General features: G+C 38.8%; 1 protein-coding gene across 3 annotated transcripts in view; it reads left to right on the forward strand.

Annotated features, from left to right (window-relative positions):
• Positions 1–8201, forward strand: part of SH3RF1 (SH3 domain containing ring finger 1) — a 205021-nt gene extending 196820 nt beyond the window's left edge. For all 3 annotated transcript variants that reach the window (XM_074228990.1, XM_074228992.1, XM_074228991.1), the window contains one exon: positions 5330–8201. In XM_074228990.1, coding sequence (XP_074085091.1) covers positions 5330–5498 — 169 coding nt within the window. In that variant the 3' untranslated portion in view covers positions 5499–8201. The remainder of the gene's footprint in view (positions 1–5329) is intronic.
• Positions 8202–22904: the final 14703 nt, after the last annotated feature.

Genomic DNA, 22904 nt, shown 5'->3' on the forward strand with positions numbered 1-22904 from the left:
TAATTTAGAGTTGAAAGGAAGGAAAGCTGAAATGAAATTCTGCAGAACAAGGGAAAGAGGAAGAAAAATGTGTTTTTACCAATTTCCTCTCTATAAAATAATAGGCTATCTAAAGGGTCACCATACACACACACACACACACACACACACACACACGTATCTTTCAAAGAGATCTTCTAACAAATCCCAAACTCCCTCCATGCCTACCTCTTAAATTCGGAAAGAACCTGTGTCTTTAATGAGGAATTAAGTTAGAATCTTTGGGAATGTACAAATTGGGTAGAGATAGATTTACTGAGAGGCAGTCATGCTTAACCAGTGCAAGTAATTTCTTGGAGGTAGTGACAATGAAATGACTGGGAGCAGCAATGGACATGATTTACTTGGACTTGGAGCAGGCCATAAAGTGAGTTAGTACGGCATTGCCAGGGAAATGCTTAATTGCATATCAGATTGCCTTGGTAACTGGCCAAAACAGTAAATGGTTACAGAGTGAGCCGATAAGAAATGACAGGCTTGGGGACTTCCCGGGAGCTGGGTGGGGGGCTTCTTTGGTATGCTCTGAATGAAGGAAAAAAAAGAAAAGTGTGTGGACCTGCAGAGAAGATGAATATTCACAAACCTATGGTTGCCAATCTGTGAAAATAGTAATGAGAGGGGAAAGGGATATCCTTCCAGGAAGGAATAAGATTATTATGCCAGCGAGGGAAATGTCTATAAATCATTTTAACTGAAAACTAGAAAGGTTTAGCCCAAACCATGGAAAGATCAATTCAGGATTGTCAGAAGACATTTATTTCTTCATGAGACACTATTTCAAAGCCATCGTGGGACTGTGCTCTGGTGACGTCTGAGGAACAGTCAAGCAAACTCTTTAAAGTAAAAAATATATTGCCATTGTCTATGTAGATAGATGAATTTGGGAAACTAGTGAGGATCAATAACTATTATTCATCACCAAATAATGTGTTGGTTTCTGATTTTCTACTCTGTGGAAGCCTTGTAATCTGCCATCTTAAAAAGAGGTCAATTCTCTTGAAACGTGCAAAGATTATTAGCATGAGGCAAGACGAGGACAGGAAGAATGTGAAAGGTCTATGCAGCTGTGCCCACACAGCTGGTTGTCAGTCTGCAAACAACCAGCCTGCCAAAAAAACCAAAAGCAGAACCCTTCATTTCCCAAGACAGTACCTTCTAGTTACTTCCAGTTATTTGTTCCTGTCTCACTCTGTGATGGAATTCTCTATGCAAACCAATTTTCCCAAGGCCAGAGTCCAAGAGCTGAGCCGCCTATGAGCCATGCTCACAGGACACTTTCTAAGGCAAGGGTGTTATGGCTACACCTGGTAGTCATGATAAATGATGAAGGCTCTGTCAAAGTTTCCATTAGACCCATGCTTTCCCATTCCCACCCCAAGAGGCTTATAACTTAAAAATGAAATTTATTCCCAGTAGGGACTTGGCAGGAAGGCTCTGTCCTTAGCCCAGCTGCAGTTCTATTTCTAAAACAAAATTTGACAAATTGACTTTGGTGCATATTATTAAATGAAAATATCGATCTAATAAACTTCACTTGTTTAAGAGGACAGTTTTTTTTTTCTGTTCAAACTGTAGAGCAAGCAGCTTAGGAGGAGAGATTGGGGATAAACTGAATAAACATTTAAAGCTTAATATGATCTGAGTAGTTACACATACTTCTTTTTTTTTTTCAAATAGGCAAGACTTTGTTCGTTATTGTTACCTCAGCTCAAATGACACTTGTAACTGCCTTCCTTCCAAGATTTTTTAGATATAAGAATCATAGGATTGGAAAAGTCTTGAGATGATCGTTTCTCTGCTTTCAAAAGAACCGTGCCTCCATGCTACCAGAAACATGCGATTGTCCCACTTTTAAAGACCCCCAGAAAAGAGATTCCACAACCTAAATGTTCTGGTCTAATATTTAATTCTTCTTTTTTGGTCCACACCTATGATTTTATCAATGTTGGGGGAATTTTTAGCATGGAAATTCCATTCTAGCATGGAAATTCCATTCTTCCATCATCTTAGAGAGTTATCAAGGGCAATGAGATGTAGTGATTTACTATCCATGATTCTATAGTTAAGTAAGAGTCTGAGATAGGACTTGAACCCAGGTTCCACTCTGACCCAAGGTCAGCCCTCCTACCCCTTTGCTACTAGACGCCCTCTCATAACAATCTTTTTGTTGTGGCTTAACAACTTATTTCCTTTTCTCCTGACCTGTCCTCTACAGAAGCAAATAGTTACCTCTCTTTTTATAATTCTTGATCATCTTTTGTCAAACAAGATAGTGCATCAGTCAAACCAAGGTTTGAGTCTTAGCTGTATCACTTATTAGTTATATCACCTTGTGTAATTCACTTAACTTCTGTGCTTAAGATTCCTTATTTGTAAAAGAGGGAAGAATTAAACTTGTACTACCTGTTTTAATGGGCTTCTTATGGGCATTAACTGAGAAAATGCATGTGAAAAATCTTTAGAACTATAAAGATTATATAAATACAAGGTATGCTTATTTAGTAACCAGCCCCTCGACTTTCTCTTTCCCAGGACAAATGATTCCAGTTCAGTCTTTTCTTCAGAATACCATTTTTCAATCTGCTAAATAGTTCTGCTAAATAGTCCCCAGGTTCTCGCCATCTACCTCTATTTGAACAGGCAACATCAAGTCATTAGTCCTGGTATTTAAGTCTGAAAACATTAGCGTCTAGAGACCTTAAGCTCATCCAGCCCAACCTCATAATTTTTTAAAGCAGGAAAGAGAAAGAAGCCCAGGAAGAGAAGCCTAGCCTCGTATCACCCATCAAGTAACAGGCAGTACCAGGTCCTCTTATCCCATGCCCGGTTCTGTTAACACTCCCTCATGTTGCCACAGTGTTTATAGATACTTAGAATCTATAAAGGAAAATGCTTATGAATTTTGGTAGTTTTGGGAGGGGTACTTTTCTGATTTTTTCTTCATTTTTGTTAAGAGTTGCTAAAAATTCTACTTAACAAATAAACACACATATCTGAGTATAAGATTTCTACTATCCTTTTTAGATTGGGAGTTGGACTAGATAATCTCTATAGTCTTTTCCAGTTTTTATAATTTTTTAATGATTTCATTATTCTGTAATTAGAAATAAATTCTTAAAACTGAAAATAGCTAAGGAAATCAAAAGATATTTTCTTGGCATGCTGTGGAATGGTTCAAAGGTTTTTTTTTTTTGTTGTTGTTGTTCCAAGCAAAACTTAAGAAGGATCCTTCTTACCCTTTTTTAGTCAGACACACACACACACACACACACACACATACAGACACACACACATACAGACACACACACACACACACACACACACACACACACTTCTGTCATCATCCAGTTCCTAAGTTACTGATGGTATTTTACAGCTTTGGAGAAAATAAAGGGAGGAAGCTATTAGAGGTTGGTTCCCTCTTTATGACTAGTTTGTTTTTTGTTGCTTTTGTCCTCTCCCATACCATCCAAACCCCCATAAATAATTAACTTTCAGTAAGCATCATGCCATTGATAGAGTTGGTGGGGATTTATGACATTAGATAAGTCACTTTCTCTCTCTCTCTGGGCCCTCAGTTTCCTCACTCATCTTAAGAGATTGTCTCTCTTATAGCTCTAAATCTATAATTCAAAGCAAAATAATAGATGTTTAGCTCTGAGGTAACTCTTTTCATTTTAAATGGTTTAGCTAAAGTTTAGGTATCATAAAGATGTGCCATTTTGTTGAGCTTTAATGATGAATACAGATATTTTACAAATGAAAAATATTGAGGCCCAGAGAGATAAAGTGAATTGACTAGTGTCACATGGGTCGGGGTATCAGAATTCCATCTCAGTTCTTGAGTTCACAGATCAAGGTCTTTTTCTATTCTTTTATCCTACCTCTTTGCTCAATTTTTTTGGGCCCATGGAGTAAATCGAATTATAATGCTGATTCTTGAGACCTTTTTCATACTCTAGGTTCAAAATTTTTGCATGTACTTCTGAGCATCTTGTCCTTATCCTGAGATCTTTTTAAATAGGCAGTTTGGTTTGATGCTCCCGAGGTAATCCTTTCTTCAACTGAACTATGATTTTAATTGATGCAGATTGATGGAATGCAAGTCCTCTTAAAAACAAAACAGGTTTCTTAGTCAATCAACAAGCATTTTATTTAAGTGTCTACTATGATTTTGTCCTTGTGCTGCTGAGGTCACAGGTAAAAAGAGTGAAACAATTCTATTCCCAACCAGCTTCTATTTTAAAAGATTTCCTTTCTTAAAGGCATGATAGTGCTAGGACAAAGCCAGAAAGTTGGAGTTAACTCTGCTTGTCTTTTCTTGGGCTATAGCATACACCTCAAGTGAGTAGTATCTATGAGAATATAAACTTATTTTCTGTCTTGGAGGAAAAAAAGGTAAAAAAAACCCCCAAACAAACTCAATTCATCCCCCCTTACTTCCTCTTAGCAATAATGTGGGACAAATATACATTGATGCAGATTTTGTGTGACAAAGAGAAGGCAAGTAAGAAACATTTTTTCATAAGGTAAAAGGGGTAAAAATATTATGGGAAAGAACGATAAGGTGAGAATGGCAAAGAGACTGGCATTCAGGCCAGCCACTTCATTCCTGACTCCCTTGGCTCCTCTATTTCCTCCAGAACAGATTGGGAGGAAGAGGGCAAGGTTCTTGTGTATGTTGTACCAACAAACAGAGAAGCAGTTTCAGCTATTGGAGGTGGTCTGCTGGGGACATGTGAACCTTGCCTTTATTCTTTTAGCATCAGATACAGAAGGGTGAAATTATTTTTGAGGTAGTGCCCTGGCTTCCCTTAAAAGGAGCTGGCCTTGAAGGACTTTGAGCATGCCCAGTTTGACATGGAACCTGCTGTAACCACTACTGGGGATGGGGATAGTCTCCTTTAATTGGCTGACCATCAAGATCTATCAAGTTCATGGCATCCATGCTGCTTGGCTGAAAGATGGTAGAAGTCTAGTTCCATTCAAGTAGGTTGCCCCAACCCATGAAGCAGTAGACACAGCAGACTCCATGGCAGACACGGGGCATGTTTGAAGCCCCTCAAGAGTGGTTCCAGTTTGAATGAATGAATGAAATAGATAAATACATAAATAAAAATAAAATAATTTTTTTTAAAAAAAAGACTGGTTCCAGTTAAAACTTGACCTGTTCAAAGAAAGAGGAGTTTCATTCCCCACTTCTTGTTCAAAGATTTCTTGGAGTCTCCAATTTTCAAGCATCCCTGCTCTGAAGAAAGCTTTGATGACAATGTCTCCCTGTCTCTTGCAGGCACCGAGTGGTGGTTTCTTATCCTCCTCAGAGCGAGGCAGAGCTAGAACTCAAAGAAGGAGACATCGTCTTTGTCCACAAGAAACGAGAAGACGGTTGGTTTAAGGGCACCCTACAGCGCAATGGGAAGACTGGCCTTTTCCCAGGGAGCTTTGTGGAAAACATCTGAGAAGAGATGTAACTTTGTATTTAGAAAGCTTCAAACCCCATGACCCAGTGAAAGAGCACAAATGGAAAAAAAAATGAGCACAGTCACCCAGTTTCAGATGGTCAAGGATAGAAACAGACTAATAGATCTGTCGCATCCCATGGCGAGCACAGTTGCAGCATCAGCTGGAGATGATGGTGGCTTTATTTGGGGCCTTCTCCCTTTGGATTCTGATGTGTGATATGTGCCTCTGATTTCTTCTACAAAACAAACGTATTTTTTTTTAAATCTGTAACGAAAATGGACAATTGTTTACAAGGCTGTAACTAATTTATTTGATTTTTTTAAACTTGAATTCTTCTTGTTATAGATAAATCCTTGGGATTATGATTTAACAGATTATTAATTTATGAAATGATACCTAAGGAGAAGCTGGATTCTCTCCTGATGAGCAGGTGATTCTTTTGGACAGAGGGTACATTTCCTTTCTTGAGTTGTTTCCTCTTCAACTTGTGTGTGGCAGATTGTAACTTGTCTTTTTGAAAAGGGGTCAGTGTTGTAAGATTGTGATAATGATAGTGTATTATTGAATTGATTAACTCCCAATACTGCATTTTGTATCCTAAGACAGAAATAATGGTTCTCTCCTTTGTCTTTCTCCCCTTTCTCAAATGACAATCACATCTCAAACAATGTAATATTCCTGAAGGACTGAAGAACTACAACCGAAGCCACACCAACAAGGATGTAGAGAGAAGGAAAAAGATCCCTGCTCAGTCTCATTTGCTCTGGAAAGTTTTCCATGCAAGTTTTCAGTCTAATTCTGTGGGTGAGGTATGTTCACAGAATAGGAGTTATAATCAGGGAACTGTGAAGGAGGCTTAAGCACAACACTCAGACACAAAGCGTTATCAAAGCACATTTGTAGAATCATAGAATGTTAAGAGCAGACAGGGACCTTAGGACTCATCTCATAGGATCCTTTTCTCCCACTTAACAGATAAGGAAACTGAGGGAGAGGAGTGACTTTTCTTAAGGTCCCAAAGCAGAAGTAGGAGTAGAACCCAATCCAATGGGATATCAAATGAATGAATGAATGAATTGAAAGATGTTTATTAAGTGCGTTCTATGGGATAAGCCCTGGGAACACAAGTACAAAATGTACTTACTTGGCTTTATAAGATTAGCAGTCCCTTGGGTTGGAAATTAAGTAAAATTAAATCCATACTTGCTGTCTGACAATGGCTATGAAATGTAATTTGCCTTCCCCCCCCCCCCCCAAGTGATCTGCATGACCAGAAGATGTTAAAAATATGGTTGAGCAGTAGTAGTGGTGGTTTGGTTGTGTTAAAGTAAAAAAAAAATACAAAAGGCTGTTAAGACACTGTGAAAAAAGTTGACTAAGTTTTCAACCATGGAAATTTTAATCCATTGGGATTCTCTCCTTCCCCTCACTGTCTTGCATGTATTACTGAATTCCCACAGTAATATAAATGGTGCATGGCGTGTGTGTGTGTGTGTGTGTGTGTGTGTGTGTGTGTGTGTGTGTGTGTGATTTCCTACCGTGGCTGGTTTGCACTCACTCAGACTGGCCCTCTTTAGGGGCAATAATATGAACAGTATTCCCTCCACCCCAAAGTCACTGCTGACCCCATCTCTGAGTGAACTCTGTTGCAAGGTGAGGTGACCATTATCCACTAACCTGTGTCATCTGTGAGAATGCACCTTTATCATCTGCCCACTTGGCCAATGTGACACCTGGGCTCAGTGATACCCTTATGTTCTGTTAGGGCCTCAACAAGCCTCAGCATCAGCAAATGCACCTACACCTTATGATCCTGGCAAGGATCCGGCTAGCCATCTCTTTCTCTCTCTCTTTGATTTGATATCAGTGGTCTTCTCTGTTGCTCTTCTTTTGATGCTTGTCATAAAATGTAAAGGATTGGGATAGATCCAAAAACATAACAAGGTGGGGGGGTGGGAATCTCATGATTGTGAATGACAGCATTGCCATGGTTTTCTAATGAAAAATGCCTTTTAATTTAATTTTTTTACTCTTAAGAATTTCAGCTGGGAAGATAAAGAAATGTAATTTTCAAGAAAGACTTCTTGAGGTGTTGAGAAGTGCAATGGTCTTAAAAATCTAGAGCAAGAATTGAGAATAAAACCATTCCTAAATTCATCATTTTTAATGAAACACTGTATATTCTGTTCCTGTGTTTTAAATATTTTTAAAATAGTTTACTTGGATATTCATGTAATATATAAAGGTTTTGTGAAATGAACGTTAGCTAGGAAAAAGCTGTTGTCAGCTTTCATAAACATATAAGTTGACACCAATGTGTCATAATATTTTTATTTGGGGAAATTAGCACATTTTATAAAATAAGATTTTAAAAAAGGCAAAAAGACTACTACAGGTTAAAATTCTTTTTTCTACCTGTCTGTTTTCTCCATATCCTAAGCTATGTGACTAAGTACCTCTGTGAATAGTTTTCATGGTGTAAAGTCAGTTAAGATTCCATCTCTTAATAGTTCTGTTAGATAATGTATTGTATGACTTTTCTATCAACTTTTTTGAAGACAGTAGTGAAGTTTTGAAACAAGAATTTGTTATGCAACAGTGCAGCAATGATACAAGGACAATTTTTCTGGCCTTTCCATGTGAACGATTTGGGGGAGATGGATCCAAGTGTCCAAGATTAAAATTTGATGTTCAATCTTTATGCTTGTCTTGTTTCATTTCACATTAGTCCTTCTTTGTTTACAAGCTCTATTACCAATTCCTGTGAAGAACCTCTAAAGTGACTTAGCAACTCTATAAGACAAGTTGCAGAGACGGTGCCAACCTGCACTGCCAAAGGGAATTTCCTCATCTGGGACTTAACAGCATCAATGAAATCATAGGTCCAATGCCTATCTCTCCTTTAAACAGAAGATCATAGAATCTTTGAAGTAGAACTAGAAGGGATTTCAGATAGGTAGAAGGGAGACAAAGAAAATAGATTTCTGTTTAAATATACATATATATATATATGCAGAGAGATGTTTAAATATATATATATATATATATATATGTATACACATATTTAAATGTAAAAATAAAGATGAGGAATGACCCATGTACTTTCAGATGAATCACAATATTAGTTTTGCTTGTTTTATATTATCTAAGAGATCTCTCATTGGTAAAGAGAGTATATGATCAAATTGTTTTTAATGTAAAAATGAAACACATCAATACAAACTTTAAACTTGAGGGAGGGGTATAGAACTTGGACCTAGGGACATTAAGTTGATTACTCAAGGTCACAGAGGTAACAAACTGGTAACAAACCCAGCTAGAATTCCAGAGCCATTAACTTTCATTGTACCATGATGTTTTATGATCACAAAATGATGAATCTTGTGAGTGGGAACCATCCTCTGATACCATCTAATTGATTAAAGCTTAGAGTTGGAAGTGTACTGGAATTAGTTCAAACTAGCTCACTGAACAGAATGTTAAATTTTCTGTGTGAGAATTTAGAATTACCTTTGAAATTGGCAAATACTACAAATCAAGGCTTGAGTTAATTTGTTGATTATCTAGACTTCAAGTGATGGATGAAATGTTAAATAATACAAAACAATCTTCATAGTCTGTTGTTCATTTTCAGAGAACCTGTTGTTAAACATTTACAAGCATACCCCTGGTTAGAATTCATTTCTAAGAACCTAAGGTTTTAAACTGGGGCAACAAAGAAAGATAAAAGATAGTCCCCACCCTCAAGGAGTTCACTGTCTAATGAGGGAGGTAATTTGTTGGCAACTATGGACAAGGAAGCTACCAAACAGGATAAGGTGGAAACCATCAAGAGAGGGGAGGCATAGAATTTGGGGAAAAGTAGGAAAGACATCTTGTAAAAGGTGAACTTTTAACTGAGACAAAAAATACCATTTCAAACCAACCAAAAAAAAAATGTGTGTGTAGTATTTCATAAGGCTCAACATTATTGGGATAAAGAAATCTGTGCAGGAGGTCAGCCTTTTAAAATTAGGATGTTAAGGGAGAGCCTTAATAATGAATTATGAGCTGGAAAGGTGTGTGCCAAGGATCAAGCCAGCTGACAAGACAGAGGGAATCTGGGCAGTGATGGTCACAAATGGCAAGGAGGGAAGCTGTGGCCTTGGCAGCCAGCCCAGGGAAAATGAAAAGCTTTAAGCTGTATACTTGCTAACTCCTGGTTTATGGATGAAGGTTCCCATGTCTTTGCAAGTCTGTGATTTGGGGATTTGGTTTCAACTTAGAAATATATAGCCCTGTTCAGCTGTATGTGTTTTTCTTATCTGTACTTCTACATTGGCTCCTTAAAACTCATGTCCAACTACTGGGTCTATACCCTGAAGAGATGATGAAAAAGGGTAAAAACATCACTTGTACAAAAATATTCATAGCAGCCCTGTTTGTGGTGGCAAAGAATTGGAGATCAAGTAAATGTCCTTCAACTGGGGAATGGCTTAGCAAACTGTGGTATATGTATGTCATGGAACACTATTTTTCTATTAGAAACCAGGAGGGACGGGACTTCAGGGAAGCCTGGAAGGATTTGCATGAACTGATGCTGAGTGAGATGAGCAGAACCAGAAAAACACTGTACACCCTAACAGCAACATAGGGGTGATGATGTTCAACCTTGATAGACTTGCTCATTCCATCAGTGCAACAGTCAGGGACAGTTGGGAGCTCTCTGCAATGGAGAATGCCATCTGTATCCAGAGAAAAAACTGTGAACTTAGACCAAGGGCTATTACCTTAAATTTAGAGGGGAAAAAACCCTGATATCTTATTGTCTGATCTTGCTATCTCTTATACTTTATTTTTCTTCCTTAAGGATATGCTTTCTCTCTCATCACACTCAATTTGGATCAATGTATACCATTGGAAACAATGTAAAGACTGGCAAATTGCCTTCTGTGAGGGGTGGGAGGAGAGAAGTAAGATAGGGGAAAAATTATAAAACTCAAAATAAAGTCTTTAACAAAAACAAATCATGTCCAAGTTCAGTCCTACATAGATATTCTCCAAACCTCCACAAGATACATGGCTAAGGAAAATCACCATAAGCTCAGCAATGGGGTTAATTTCATTAAATGGATGAACTTTTTCCCCAAGATGAGACCAAGAAGAGAAACTACATGGAAGAGACAGAATAAAAGACATCATCAGAGAGATGGGGGGTGTCCAAAACAGAATAACATGTATGTGTTCCATTTTTGTCTACATAATGTCCAGAGATCTGGAGGTAGCCCCTGGCATATTAGGTGGATTCTTTCTAGTGGATATATAGGACAGCGTCATGGTGACGGGAAGAAGGGAGGAAGGGAGGGAGAGAGGGTTGGGAAAAGGGAAGAGAAAGATGGAAAGGAAAGGAAAAGAAGTACCCTCAATGAGCTTACATGCAATGGGAAATTCAATACATATAAAGAAGTGGTGGCCAGAAAAATGTAGTTATTGTTTGTAAATTCCAAAGCAGGTGAGTGGAAAGATGTCTCACTGACACATCCTTCTCATTGCCATTGTTAGTACTGATTTAATTCAAGTTTTGAGAGCGAGGGGTAGAAAGGGAGTGAGTAGAGAAGGGAATGCAGGACCAAAGATAACTAGGGTGAAGATGAACCTGCATGTTTTGAGTTCAGTTTCAAGTAGAGTCACACCAAAGGAGAGACGGGAAGCAGTAACAACATATTTCCCTGATGGTACTCCTAACCTTATGGATGACCTGTTTGGAAATGATTCTAAATGATTTCAGGATGTACCCATCTCCCAGTGCTTCTGTGAGGGTTAAAGGGTGAAAGTGCTTTGTAACTACAAGTACTATACGTGGTATAGTTTTCACTGGATTTCTATGGGCTGTGTATTATTCCTTCCTTTTTCATAAAAAATTCACTTATCTCTTTGTCTAAGGAAGAAAAAGAAATTTAGGTGCTTAATCAGAATGTAAAATTATAAATCCCTGGAACAAGGTCACCTCAAGTTCAAGCCAGTATTGCAGCACTCCTATCATCCAGATCATCTAGTTCATTAGTGCCACTGAGGCTACTTTCATTTCTTTGCCAAGTGAAAATTAAAAATCTTAATGGAATGACTTCCTGACTTTTTTTGAAGCATTCAAGGCTGTTAAAAGACATAAAGTGGGACCTTCCTCAAACCCATTTCCTTATCAGTTATACCACAAAAGCATATTCAATAAATCCCCTAAAGGCAGGAAATTATGGGGGGGGTGGAGAGAGAATGAATGCCTTGACTATGATTCACCTCTTTAAATCATTGCTAACTCAGATGCTTTCACTCCTAGTCCTGCATTCTTACCCCATTCTGACTCAAAATCCCATTTTGCCTGTTATACAATTCCCATGTCCCCCTCACTGGAAGTCTTGGAAAGAAAGCCCTTGGAGGAGGGAAGAGAAAGAGCACAGGAAGCCATGTTTGCACCACTCTTAGCCCAACTAAAACTCCATCTTTTTTTGACTCACAAGAATCTATTTTCCCAATATTCTATAGCCAACCACACAATTCCTTGTATATATATATATATATGTATACCCACATACCCATGTTTGTATGTATATGTGTACAGATATGTGTCTGACACAGTTTAATCCATATTGTCAATAATTTCTCTCACTTTAAGTCTAGACCATTGACATCAAATTCAAATAGAAAAAAAGCCATTAAACCATGCTGTAAGCATCCTTGATGATTTAGATTGACCAGTTTTTCAAATGTCATATTATTTTTCTTCATTATATTTTTATTAATTTTGTCAAATATTTTTCAATTACATTTTAATCTGGTTCCATAAAGGTTCAAGGGCAGTGGGCTGCTCTTGATCCCTCTGGTCTGGACCAGCTTGGCTTTAGAGAATTGACTTTGCCTCCCTGGATGTGAATGTCCTCTTCTGCAAATGACAGGGTGGAGCTGAGTGGCCCTTCCACCTTTAGAGCATCGTTCCTGCGATTCTATTATCTGCCATTCCCCACGTCCCTGGCACATGTCAGGGATCTCTCAGATATGAATAGACAGTTATGCCTCAGGAAGCCTGGAGTCTGGGTGAGGGTAGAGAAATTGCTCCTTTAGCCCCGGCTGGGGTGGGAGGGCAGCAACCCAGGGAGGAAATGTGGGGGTGTGAGAAGCTGTCTGCCTTCCCCTCCCAGCCTGGGCTCCAGATATAGCAGGGAACTGTGTCTGCTGGGGCAGCCTTTGTGGGCTTTCTGTGATGTGGCCAGGGTGGAGGGAATCAAAGCCAGACTCAAAGTTCTGCCCTTTTAACTGAGATTTTTGTTTCCTGTGATTTATGGACCCACTGAGAGAGATTGTGGGATTGGTGTATTATCAGTCAGTCCCTATAATAAAGTCAAAGTGAATGGGGCTTTTTCAGAAGAATGTATCTCCAAAGTAATGCTTAACATGAGAAAAGCTGTAATAATCTCCCCTGCCATCTACAACTCACCCAGCAGCTTAACCTTGGGGGAAATAGAGTTCAAATGTTTTGGGAAGTCAGCATTTCAGCCCAGGGTCCTGGAATATTCCCATGCAGTGGTACACAGGAGTTTCCTTTGTATTTTCTTCTTTAAAAAAGTAAACTATCTCATCTGATTCTTTTATGAAGTAGGTGTTATTATTATTCCCATTTTACAGAACAAGAAAACCAAAGTGGTCAAAGACTACTGGTCACACAATTAGTATCTGAGGCAGTATTTGAACCAGACTTGCCTGTGTCCAAGTTTTAGCATTCTACCTAATGCACCATCTTGTACAACCACCACCAAATTTGTTTTGAATGCTTCTCATCCCTCCATCCCCTCACCCCCAACTCCTACATATTCCCTCCCTTCCTTTCTCTCCTTTGTATGGATGACTTTCCAAGCCTTAGAAAGCTTTGAGGTTCTGGCCATGTCTGGTGATGGGGAGAGCACTAAGGGAGCAGAATGGTCCTATCAATGGCAATAATCAATAAACTGTTATCAATCATATTGCATTGTTGAGTAGCTCAAAGGTGGAAGGTCTAAGAGGAAAGGCTGAATCGATGATTAGTCCAATGAGAGACAGGTTTTGATAAATTGGGTTGTTGCATCCTGTTGCTAGATAGTACACCTTGGTGCTTGCAGATGCTGAAGGTGCCTTGCTGATATGGGAAGAAGAGAAACCAGTTCAAGGCCAAGAGACTCTAAGGGCATCTGGACCATTCCCAATAGTTCTCTTCCTATCAATCTGGTCATGGGGTGGAATGGGTCTGTTAAGGTTGCGTGAGAAGGATGCCTTTGGGGGGTGGCTAGGTGGCATAGTGGATAGAGCACTGGCCCTGGAGTCAGGAGCACCTGGGTTCAAATCCAGCCTCAGACACTTAATAGTTACCTAGCTGTGTGGCCTTGGGCAAGCCATTTAACCCCCATTGCCTTGCATAAAAAAAGGATGCCTTTGCCCAACACTCCTCTCATTATAATAAACACAAATGGACTTGATCCTCTTCAGTAATGAAGGATGAACATCTTCTTATTGGATGGGTGACTGAGGCCAAGGCAAAAGGTCCAACCACTCTAGTGCCTATAGACTTCCAGGACCAAGGTGAAAAACATTCAGCGGCTCCTCCTGATCTGGTCCTTGACTTTATCTTCAGCTTTCCCATGGGTATCAAATACCAGCTCAGCTGAGATACTGGGGGAGAGACAAACAGACAGAGACTGTGAGAACCAGCAAGAGAGACAAAGTCAGACACATAGAGACAGAAAAAGACACAGAGACAGAGGGAAAAAGACAGAGAGAAACAGAGAGACTCAGAGACAGTGAGAAACAGACACAGAGACAGAGACAAACAGAGAGACTCAGAGACAGAGAGGCAGTGAGAAACAGAGACATAGAAAGACAGAGTCAGTGAGAAACAGAAAAATAGGAGAGATAAGAGAGAGGTCAGAGGAAGAGACTAACAGAGACAGGGAGAGACAAAGAAAGAGGATCCTTAAAGAAAAACTACCTGGTAGACACACATAATACATACACTCCCTACTTTATTGTAACCCACAATTAGCAAGCATTTACTGTGAATTTGCTGGGTCCTGTGAAGAATGCAGAAGTAGTTTGTGAATCAAGGTTCCTGCTCTTGGTAAGTTTACATTTAGGTTGAGGAGCAATGATAATAATAGCTATAATTTACATAGCACTTTAAGCTTTGCAAAGCACTTCACAAATATCATCTCATTTTATCCTCACAACATCTCTTGTAAGTAGAGGCTGTTATTTCCCCTATTTTAAAAATAGGGAAACTATAGCAAAGAGAGGTTAAGTGACTTGCCCAGAGTCACAGCTAGTAGATGTCCGAGGCTAAATTTGAAGTCAAGTCTCACTGATTCCAAGCCCATCTCTCTAGACATTGTGTCATGTTGTCACCACAATATTACCCACGAAATGAATATAAACAATATGGGTTATTGATACCGAAGCAACCAAATTGTATGGTATGTAATAGGAGTTCCAAGGAATAAACAATTCATAGAGCAGGCAGCAGTAGAGAAAGAAGGCTTCTTGAATGAAGTAGGTCTTATGGAGGATAATTGAGATTGGAATATCCAAATAGAAAAGGATTTAAGCAAGCAAAGAAGAGCATCTTTGCTTGTTTTTACATATCCACGTTGCGCAAGGCTAATCTTGAGGTCTATAGATACAAAGACAGGTAGTTCTTGCTCTGAAGGAATCTAGCTGGGGTGGACTATTTGTACATGGATAGGACCATACAAAATGGATTTGAGGTGATTTGGAGGGTAAGTGGTAGTCATGGAAGAGAAATGAAAGGCTTCATGTAAATGGGGAGGTTTGAGCTGAGACTTGAGAAAAATGAGAGTTTCTGAGAACAAAGGTGAGGGGGGAATGCATTCCAAGGAAGGGTTTTTAAATGAAGAGAGCTACATGAACAAGGATAGATGGGCAGGAACAAGCCAGGTCCTTTTTTTGGGAGCAGGGACAGTGAGGACAGTGAACTAATAAACAGAAAATACAAGGTGGTTAGTAGGGTGTGCTCAGATTAGAAAGGACCTCAAAAGCCATCATCTAAATTTAGACATCATTTGGTCAGAAATCAGGAAGAAGTGGGTTTTTTAAAAGAATGTTACAATGGATACCCCACTGATTCCAGAAGTTCTGAGTTCAAATTTTGATTCTGCTCTTTATCTCTGTGATCTTGGGCAATCACAACTCCACCTTCCCAAAAGTTTCTTCTTCTATAAAATGAATGTTTTGGATTAGATGATTTTTCAAATTCCAGTTCCAAACTATAATTCTATAAATAACATGATCAGAGTACTTTACAGAAAAATTAGTATGTCTGTCATTCAGGATAAATGAAAAAAAGATTCACATCAGGGACACCAGCTGGGAATCTATCATAAAATAAATGTAAATCAGGCATCATAAAATAAGTGACATTATATACCCTTTCACTTATATCTCCCATAATTCTTTTTTGTTTTTTTTTAGTTTTTAGTTTTTTGGGTTTTTTTGCAAGGCACTAGGGTTAAGTGGCTTGCCCAAGGCTACACAGCTAGGTAATTATTAAGTGTTTGAGGCCAGCTTTGAACTCAGGTACTCCTGACTCCAGGGCCAGTGCTCTATCCACTATCCACTACGCCACCTAGCTGCCCCTGTCTCCCATAATCTTAAAACAAACTTATGAGGTTGTTGTATTATACAGGTATTATCGCCCACTTTTACAAATGGGAAAACTGAGGCTCAAAGAAGAAATTAAGTTGTCTTTAATTTGAATATAATTTGACATTTTTTTTGCTGTTTTCTTTATTCTGAGTTTTCTGTGTATAATGAGTAGATCTCTTAGAATAATGTTTGCCCTAGGTCTGCTGACTTTGTCTTTTTGTAGAATTCTACATTCCCTCCCCTCACCTTTGTCCTCAGAAACCCTCATTTCTCTCAAGTCTCAGTTCTAACCTCCCCATTTACATGAAGCCTTTTCAGTTCTCTTCCATGGCTAGCACTTACCCTTCAAATCACCTCGAATCCATTTTGTATGGCCTTATCCATGTACAAATAGTCCACCTCAGCTAGATTCCTTCAGAGCAAGAACTGCCGTCTTTGTATCTATGGACCTCAATTTTGTAGAATTTTGTAGAATTCTCAACTAATAAGTGACAGAAGAAGGATTTAAAACTAGATTTCTGGGTGGTTAGGTGGTGCAGTGGATAGAGCACTGGCCCTGGAGTCAGGAGTACCTGAGTTCAAATCCAACCTCAGACACTTAATAATTACCTAGCTGTGTGGCCTTGGGCAAACCACTTAACCCCGTTTGCCTTACAAAAACCTAAAAAACAAAAAACAAACCAAAAAACTAGATCTCTCCTGATGGGTTTCCCATCACTCTTTCCACTGAATTGCTCTACTTCTCTCAAGGAGATGATAGTACCTGCATTAGCAGGTACAATAGGAAAAGAGAGAAAGGCATGAGTGCCAAAGACATTTTTGAAGAAAGACTTGAGGATTCAACGGGTACACAGAGTAGAGATAAATGAGTCAAAGATGACTGAAGTTTCAAGTTTAGATAATGAAAGTACCACTGGGGAAAAAATTTGGAAATGGGAGGGAAGGGAATTTCAAGAGAAAGACTGTAAGTTTAATTTTGGGGAATGTGTTTCTTTTAGGTGAATTAGAGACTAGACAAGTAGAACCTCTAAACAGGCAATTAAATACATAATGGAGTATAGGAATAGGTGCAGATTTAGGAAACAATAGCCTAAAGATAATGTTTAAAAGCTTAAGAATGTGTGTGTGTGTGTGTGTGTGTGTGTGTGTGTGTGTGTGTGTGTGTGTGTGTGTTTGTGTGTGTGTGTGTGTGTATGAGAGAGAGAGAATGTATATAAAGACAGAAAAAAAGAGATAAGAGAAAAAAATGTATATAAATACAGATGGCAAGAGACACAAAAAATTACACTTTAGAGGATAGCCCCAGGAAGAGTATGGGAGAACTATAAAAGCATCTGTTGAAGTGCAAAGAAAAGAACTAGAGTCTGCTAATGTCTCAGAAGAGAAGAGAGAGGAGTTTCAAGAAAATGGGGTGTGATCAACAGTGTCAATGGAGCAGAAAGTTTAGGGAGGCTGGGGACAAAGGAGAGGCCATTGGATTTCTTAGTCCTTCCCCTTCACCCTCACCAAAAATAGATTTATCCTCTGAATGGAGGGCTAGATTTAAGGTTATGGGCGATCTCTGTACCAGATTAGCCTTGGAACTGAACCATGTAATTCTTGAGACTCCCCCTGACTTCCCTGCCATTGAAAACAATATCTCCCATTCATCAAGGAACGTGCAGATATCTTGAAGACCTGATCAGAGCTGAGATGAAATTGCTGCGTTGCTGTAATGATGTAATTGTGCAGTCATAAATCCCGCTGGCAGTTCATGTGGGAATTGACATATCAAAAGAGTGCCTTTAAAACCATATAAAAATCTCGTCAAACACAGCGTGACATCTGATGGCTAAATATGACATTGTTTTCCTTTACACTGAGCTTTTTGTGTAAAATAAAAATGGATCTCTTAGGAGAACATTCATCCTGCGCCTGCCGACTGTGTCTTTCATGCAGTTGTCTGTAGGGAGCTCACGCCTTGGTTTGAGCAGTAATTTCAGCAAGAGTTGGCTGCTGAGCTGGCTTCCATGCATCCCCATTAGCTGTCCGACTTCATGTCGTGGCTGGTCATTCCCTTTATTCAGCTTTTCCCATCTCTGATCATTTTCTCTACTTCTATTAAAGCCTACTCTATGGGTATAAAGCCATGGGGAGGGCAAGGAAATAAAACAGTGGTGGCTTTATTTATTTATTATTTGTAGCCCTTGAATTGGCTCTTAATTGAGTCTGCCAGTTGACTCTCGAGGACATAGGGTGAAGACACTCACTGGGGGACTTTAACGTGAATATCTTTCCTGACAAGAAAAGTGGCCAAGCTATTCACTTTACTTCTCTGGAGGGAATAAAGGCAGAAGGCATCTGTGAAGAAGCAACATAGCTGTAGGAGATCAAAGAGAGCAGAAAGGGCCAAATGAGAGAGCCAGTTCTTGGCCTCTGGGGTCCCACATGGCAGAATGGTGCTCTGTTTGCTCGGAGCTTGTAACCCAATGTGACCCTATGGTGTTGGCCTCTCCATGTGCATAGGGAAATGGGATGAAAACAGTAAAGACCTGGATCTGTGTTTCCCAAGGGGAGTCATGCCCCAGCTCACTCGTCTGTCTCAGCTGTCTTGATGAGGATTAGTAGAGTTTGACCCCACACTTCAGAAACAGGAAGGAGGCTCTTTGCAAGGGCCCTGGGGAAGACCTGCCTAGACCCTAGAGCATGGGGGTCCAACCTTTTAGCTCTTCTGAGCTGCATCATTCATCAGAATCTTGTCAAAGGATGCCTGTAGAATTTAATATTTATTTATGACTACACTGTAACCCTTGGAACTGAACACATTACCAATGAGACAATAATAAAATGTAATGATGTAATAAAGTATAATAAAAAATAATGAACATAATAATAAAAATGTTACTTTTAAATAAAAATAAGAACATGCCATTTTTAATGTGAACAGCACAACTATATCTGGTTATCTATCAAGAGGTTGTAGTGATGCAAAGAATATTTTCAAGATGCTCATCTGAAATTTTTGGTCTATTTTTACTTTTTGTATGCTTCATACAGGAAAAAGTGGCTTGCAAATATACATACTCCCTAAAAGTTTGTGAAATGCCAGATATTTTTCTTTAGATAAGTACAACTTATAAAAGTTCAATAAAAACACTAAAATACATTTTTCTTTAAGTTGCATATCTGATTGCAACTTTACACATTCTATTTATCTAACTATTTAGGCAATGTTTGATGTCCACTGAGAATGGAATGGCAAATATACTGAAATGCAGTTGGTGTTTTTTAAAGTCTTAAAATCTATTCTCTCTTTTCAATGGGATTAAATGACTTGTCCAAGGTCACATAGATAGGTGATTATTAAATTAAATTACAAAATTATTAAATTAAATTAATTACTAAATTTAAATTTAAAACTAAATTAAATGTCTAAGGTCAAATTTGAACTCAGGTCCTCCTAACTCCAGGGTCCATGCTCTATTCACTGTGCCACCTAGCTGCCCCCTTGAAATCTATTCTCAAAGTCCTGTGGATTGCACCATTTATGACCACACCATGTAAAAATATATGTTCATTTTTTACTATATAAAAGAAAAAAATTAATAACAATAAAATTATATGTTGAAATTATGATGATATAATGTTTTAAAATAAAGATCCTAATTCTCATATACATATCTTTCCAAAAAACTCTGAAAGTCTGTAAGATCATACAAGCACTATATTAGTTATGTGAAAGTTAGTTAAGATGCTCTGTGATGGTGCAATATCTTTCATTTTCTTGTTGCACAATTGGGGTATATGAATGAGTTCTGGGGCCACAAGTTAGATACACTTGCCCCAGAAGTTCTAATAGAAAATGGGAATAAAAGTGCTGGTTCTACTGTCCCTGACCAGACTCTTGTGTAGGTTTAGAGGAGATCTTTTATGGGAAAGATTTCAACAAAAATATAAACTATTGCAAAAGGACAGGGTAGAAGATAGGATAGGGATAGGAATAGAAATAACACAGGTCTTGAAGTTAAAGGAACCAAGTTTAAATCTCTCTATAAATCATGAGCAAATTCCTCTCTGAGTCTCAGTTAAGCAGGTTTTAGTAGCAATTGAGAAGAGGAAGCAAAGAAATATAAACATAATTGTATACATGGTGTTTCTTTGAGGGCAGAAATTGTTTTTATCTTTTTTTTTTTGTTTCCTCAGAGAAATGGATAGTACTTTGGACCTGGATTCATGAAAACCTGAATTCAAATCCACACTTAGTAGAGCTATATCCCTAACCAAGTCACTTAATCTGTGTCTGCCTCAGTTTCCTCAACTGTAAAACAATGATAATAATGGTACCTATCTCCCAGGACTGTTTTAAAGATCGATGATAATACTGGACAGTGCTCAGACAGATAGCAGGCACTTGATGTTTGATGACGAAACTTTATCCCTGACCAGAGCAGACTGCTCATGTCATGGCTAGGTCTGGGGGCACCTGGCAATCAGAGGCAATTGTGACCTGGTGGTGGCCTCCAGCCACTGTCTTAGGGTCTGTTTCCTCTCCTTTCATTGACTTGATCCCAGGGGCCAAAATGCTTTCTCTGGAAGGATCAGGGTTTTAACCTGGCTTCAAGAATTTCAATGCTCTGTCTGACAGAGGATGGGACAAACAGACATCATCATGGTCATGCTCTTATATAAGGTGACAGAGTACATTTACATACAGAAGCATGCTGGTCTGGAGAGACCCTCTCCTACCTTGGAGCTTAAGTGCTGTGTTTGTCCTAATTATAGGGGAAACTTTCAAATGTATTATCTCATTTGATTCTTGGTATTGCAAATATTATTATTCTCATTGTACAAATGAAGAAAGAAAGGAAGGGTAAAGAAAGATACAAGAACATTGGCCTTGTAGGGAGGGGATCTGGGTTCTAGGACCAGGTCTGACACTAAATTGAAGGGATCTTGGGCAAATCACTTAAACTCTCTGAATCTAGAACGTGATGGAGAGCATCTCTAAGGTTCCGTCTGGTTCTAAAATATTGGCATCTATGCTTTACTGTTGCTCCAAGCCCCACTGTAAATAATTGACAAAGCTAGAATGTTGGAACAGGAAGCCAGGTCCTTTGCCTAAAGTCTCAGGATCTTCAAATTCCTATTTTTTTTCCACTTTTTTTCCTTAAAAGAAATATATTACCCTCGGAGACCCTCTCTCCTATCTTAGACTATTCTGAAGTTCAATCCTAGTTTCTGTCATGAAAGAAATCAGATTAGACAGCTCAATTCTTCCATGAAACTCAATAATGATGTCTTTTTATTGCTTAAAACTATTAGGGCAGAGAAAATATCCTCATTACTCCATGGCAGAATTCCGAACACTCTCCCACAGACCACCATCCTCCTCACATCACCTAAATAGCACTAAAGTTATAGAGGTGGGGTCCAGAGCCATTGCTTGGAATATTGGAGCTCAGGGAAAGGGATAGTTGCAGAAGATGATTGAATATAATTAACTATGCAACTACTCAGAGGTTAGCAATTAAAATGAGCCCAATTGTGAGGCCATAGAGATTAGGACTTTAAATACAGAGGGTAGGCTCTCAGTGGGAGACCATAGGGACCCACAGGGAACCCCCAAGGCTCTAATCTGAAATAAAGTGCACCACCTAAATTATTGGTGCCACATAACAAAGTGCCATCACTCTTTTTTTAATTTTTGCAAGGCAATGGGGTTAAGTGACTTACCCAAGGCCACATAGCTAGGTAATTATTAAGTGTCTGAGGCTATATTTGAACTCAGGGACTCCTGACTCCAGGGCCGGTGCTCTATCCACTGTGCCACCTAGCCACCCCCATCACCCCCTTTTTTTAAAAAAAAGAATTAGAAAGATTTTGTCCATCAGGAACTTGCATCTATATGGAGATCCCAATCTTATATCCAAAGAAATTATGAGCATTCAAGGCAAGATGGTTGGAGGAATTCTGCTCAAACAAATAGATGAAATATATAGCACCATCCACTGTTTATAGAATTCATAAGGGTCAATTTATTTTGTGAAATAGTGGATGAATGGGTAGGAAGAGCAAGGAGAGGGAAAGGGTGGGAACTCTGTTTACACATAGACACATAGGGTGTAGACAAGGGAAATGGTCCCTTCTTACCATCACAGTACTCTCTTCTTAGGGATTGCCTGAAAAGACAAAAATAAAAAATAACCACAGTTTTGGGTTCAAATTGCCGGTTTGCAGTTCAAGTTGATTTTTTGGGATTGCTGAAAATATAAAGGTCTAGAATGAAATTATTCCCTGTGCTCAAGCCCTTCTTCCTCGTGAATTCTGAATTTCCCACATGTTCTATTCTTTCATTTTACTCTCTCCCTTTGTGGTAGCTTTGTGTTCCCAACCCCAGCTTTCTTGTTCAAATATTTTTACCACCTCAAATTGAGAATCACATAAAAAGTACTTTAGACAATGAAATTGTAATTTCTACTTGAAACAAGATTTCCAAGTTCATCATTTCGTAGGGACAATTCAGGATAAACATGCCTATGCTGGAATGGGTCAAAAGATTAAATTTTAACAAGTGAGAATAAAAGCCCATGTTTAACAATACCTGAATGAAACTCTGTAACAGAATCACCAGATGGAAAGTGTAATCAATCTGAGAAAATTTTCTTGAGGAAATAATCCATTTGACACATGTTCTTAGTGAAACAGATTTTGGGTTTTGGGTTAAGTATTTGGTCCTGAGAAAGGATGAAGATAGAGGGACTCCA

This window comes from Macrotis lagotis, chromosome 3, assembly GCF_037893015.1.
Source record: "Macrotis lagotis isolate mMagLag1 chromosome 3, bilby.v1.9.chrom.fasta, whole genome shotgun sequence".
NCBI lineage: Eukaryota > Metazoa > Chordata > Mammalia > Peramelemorphia > Peramelidae > Macrotis > Macrotis lagotis.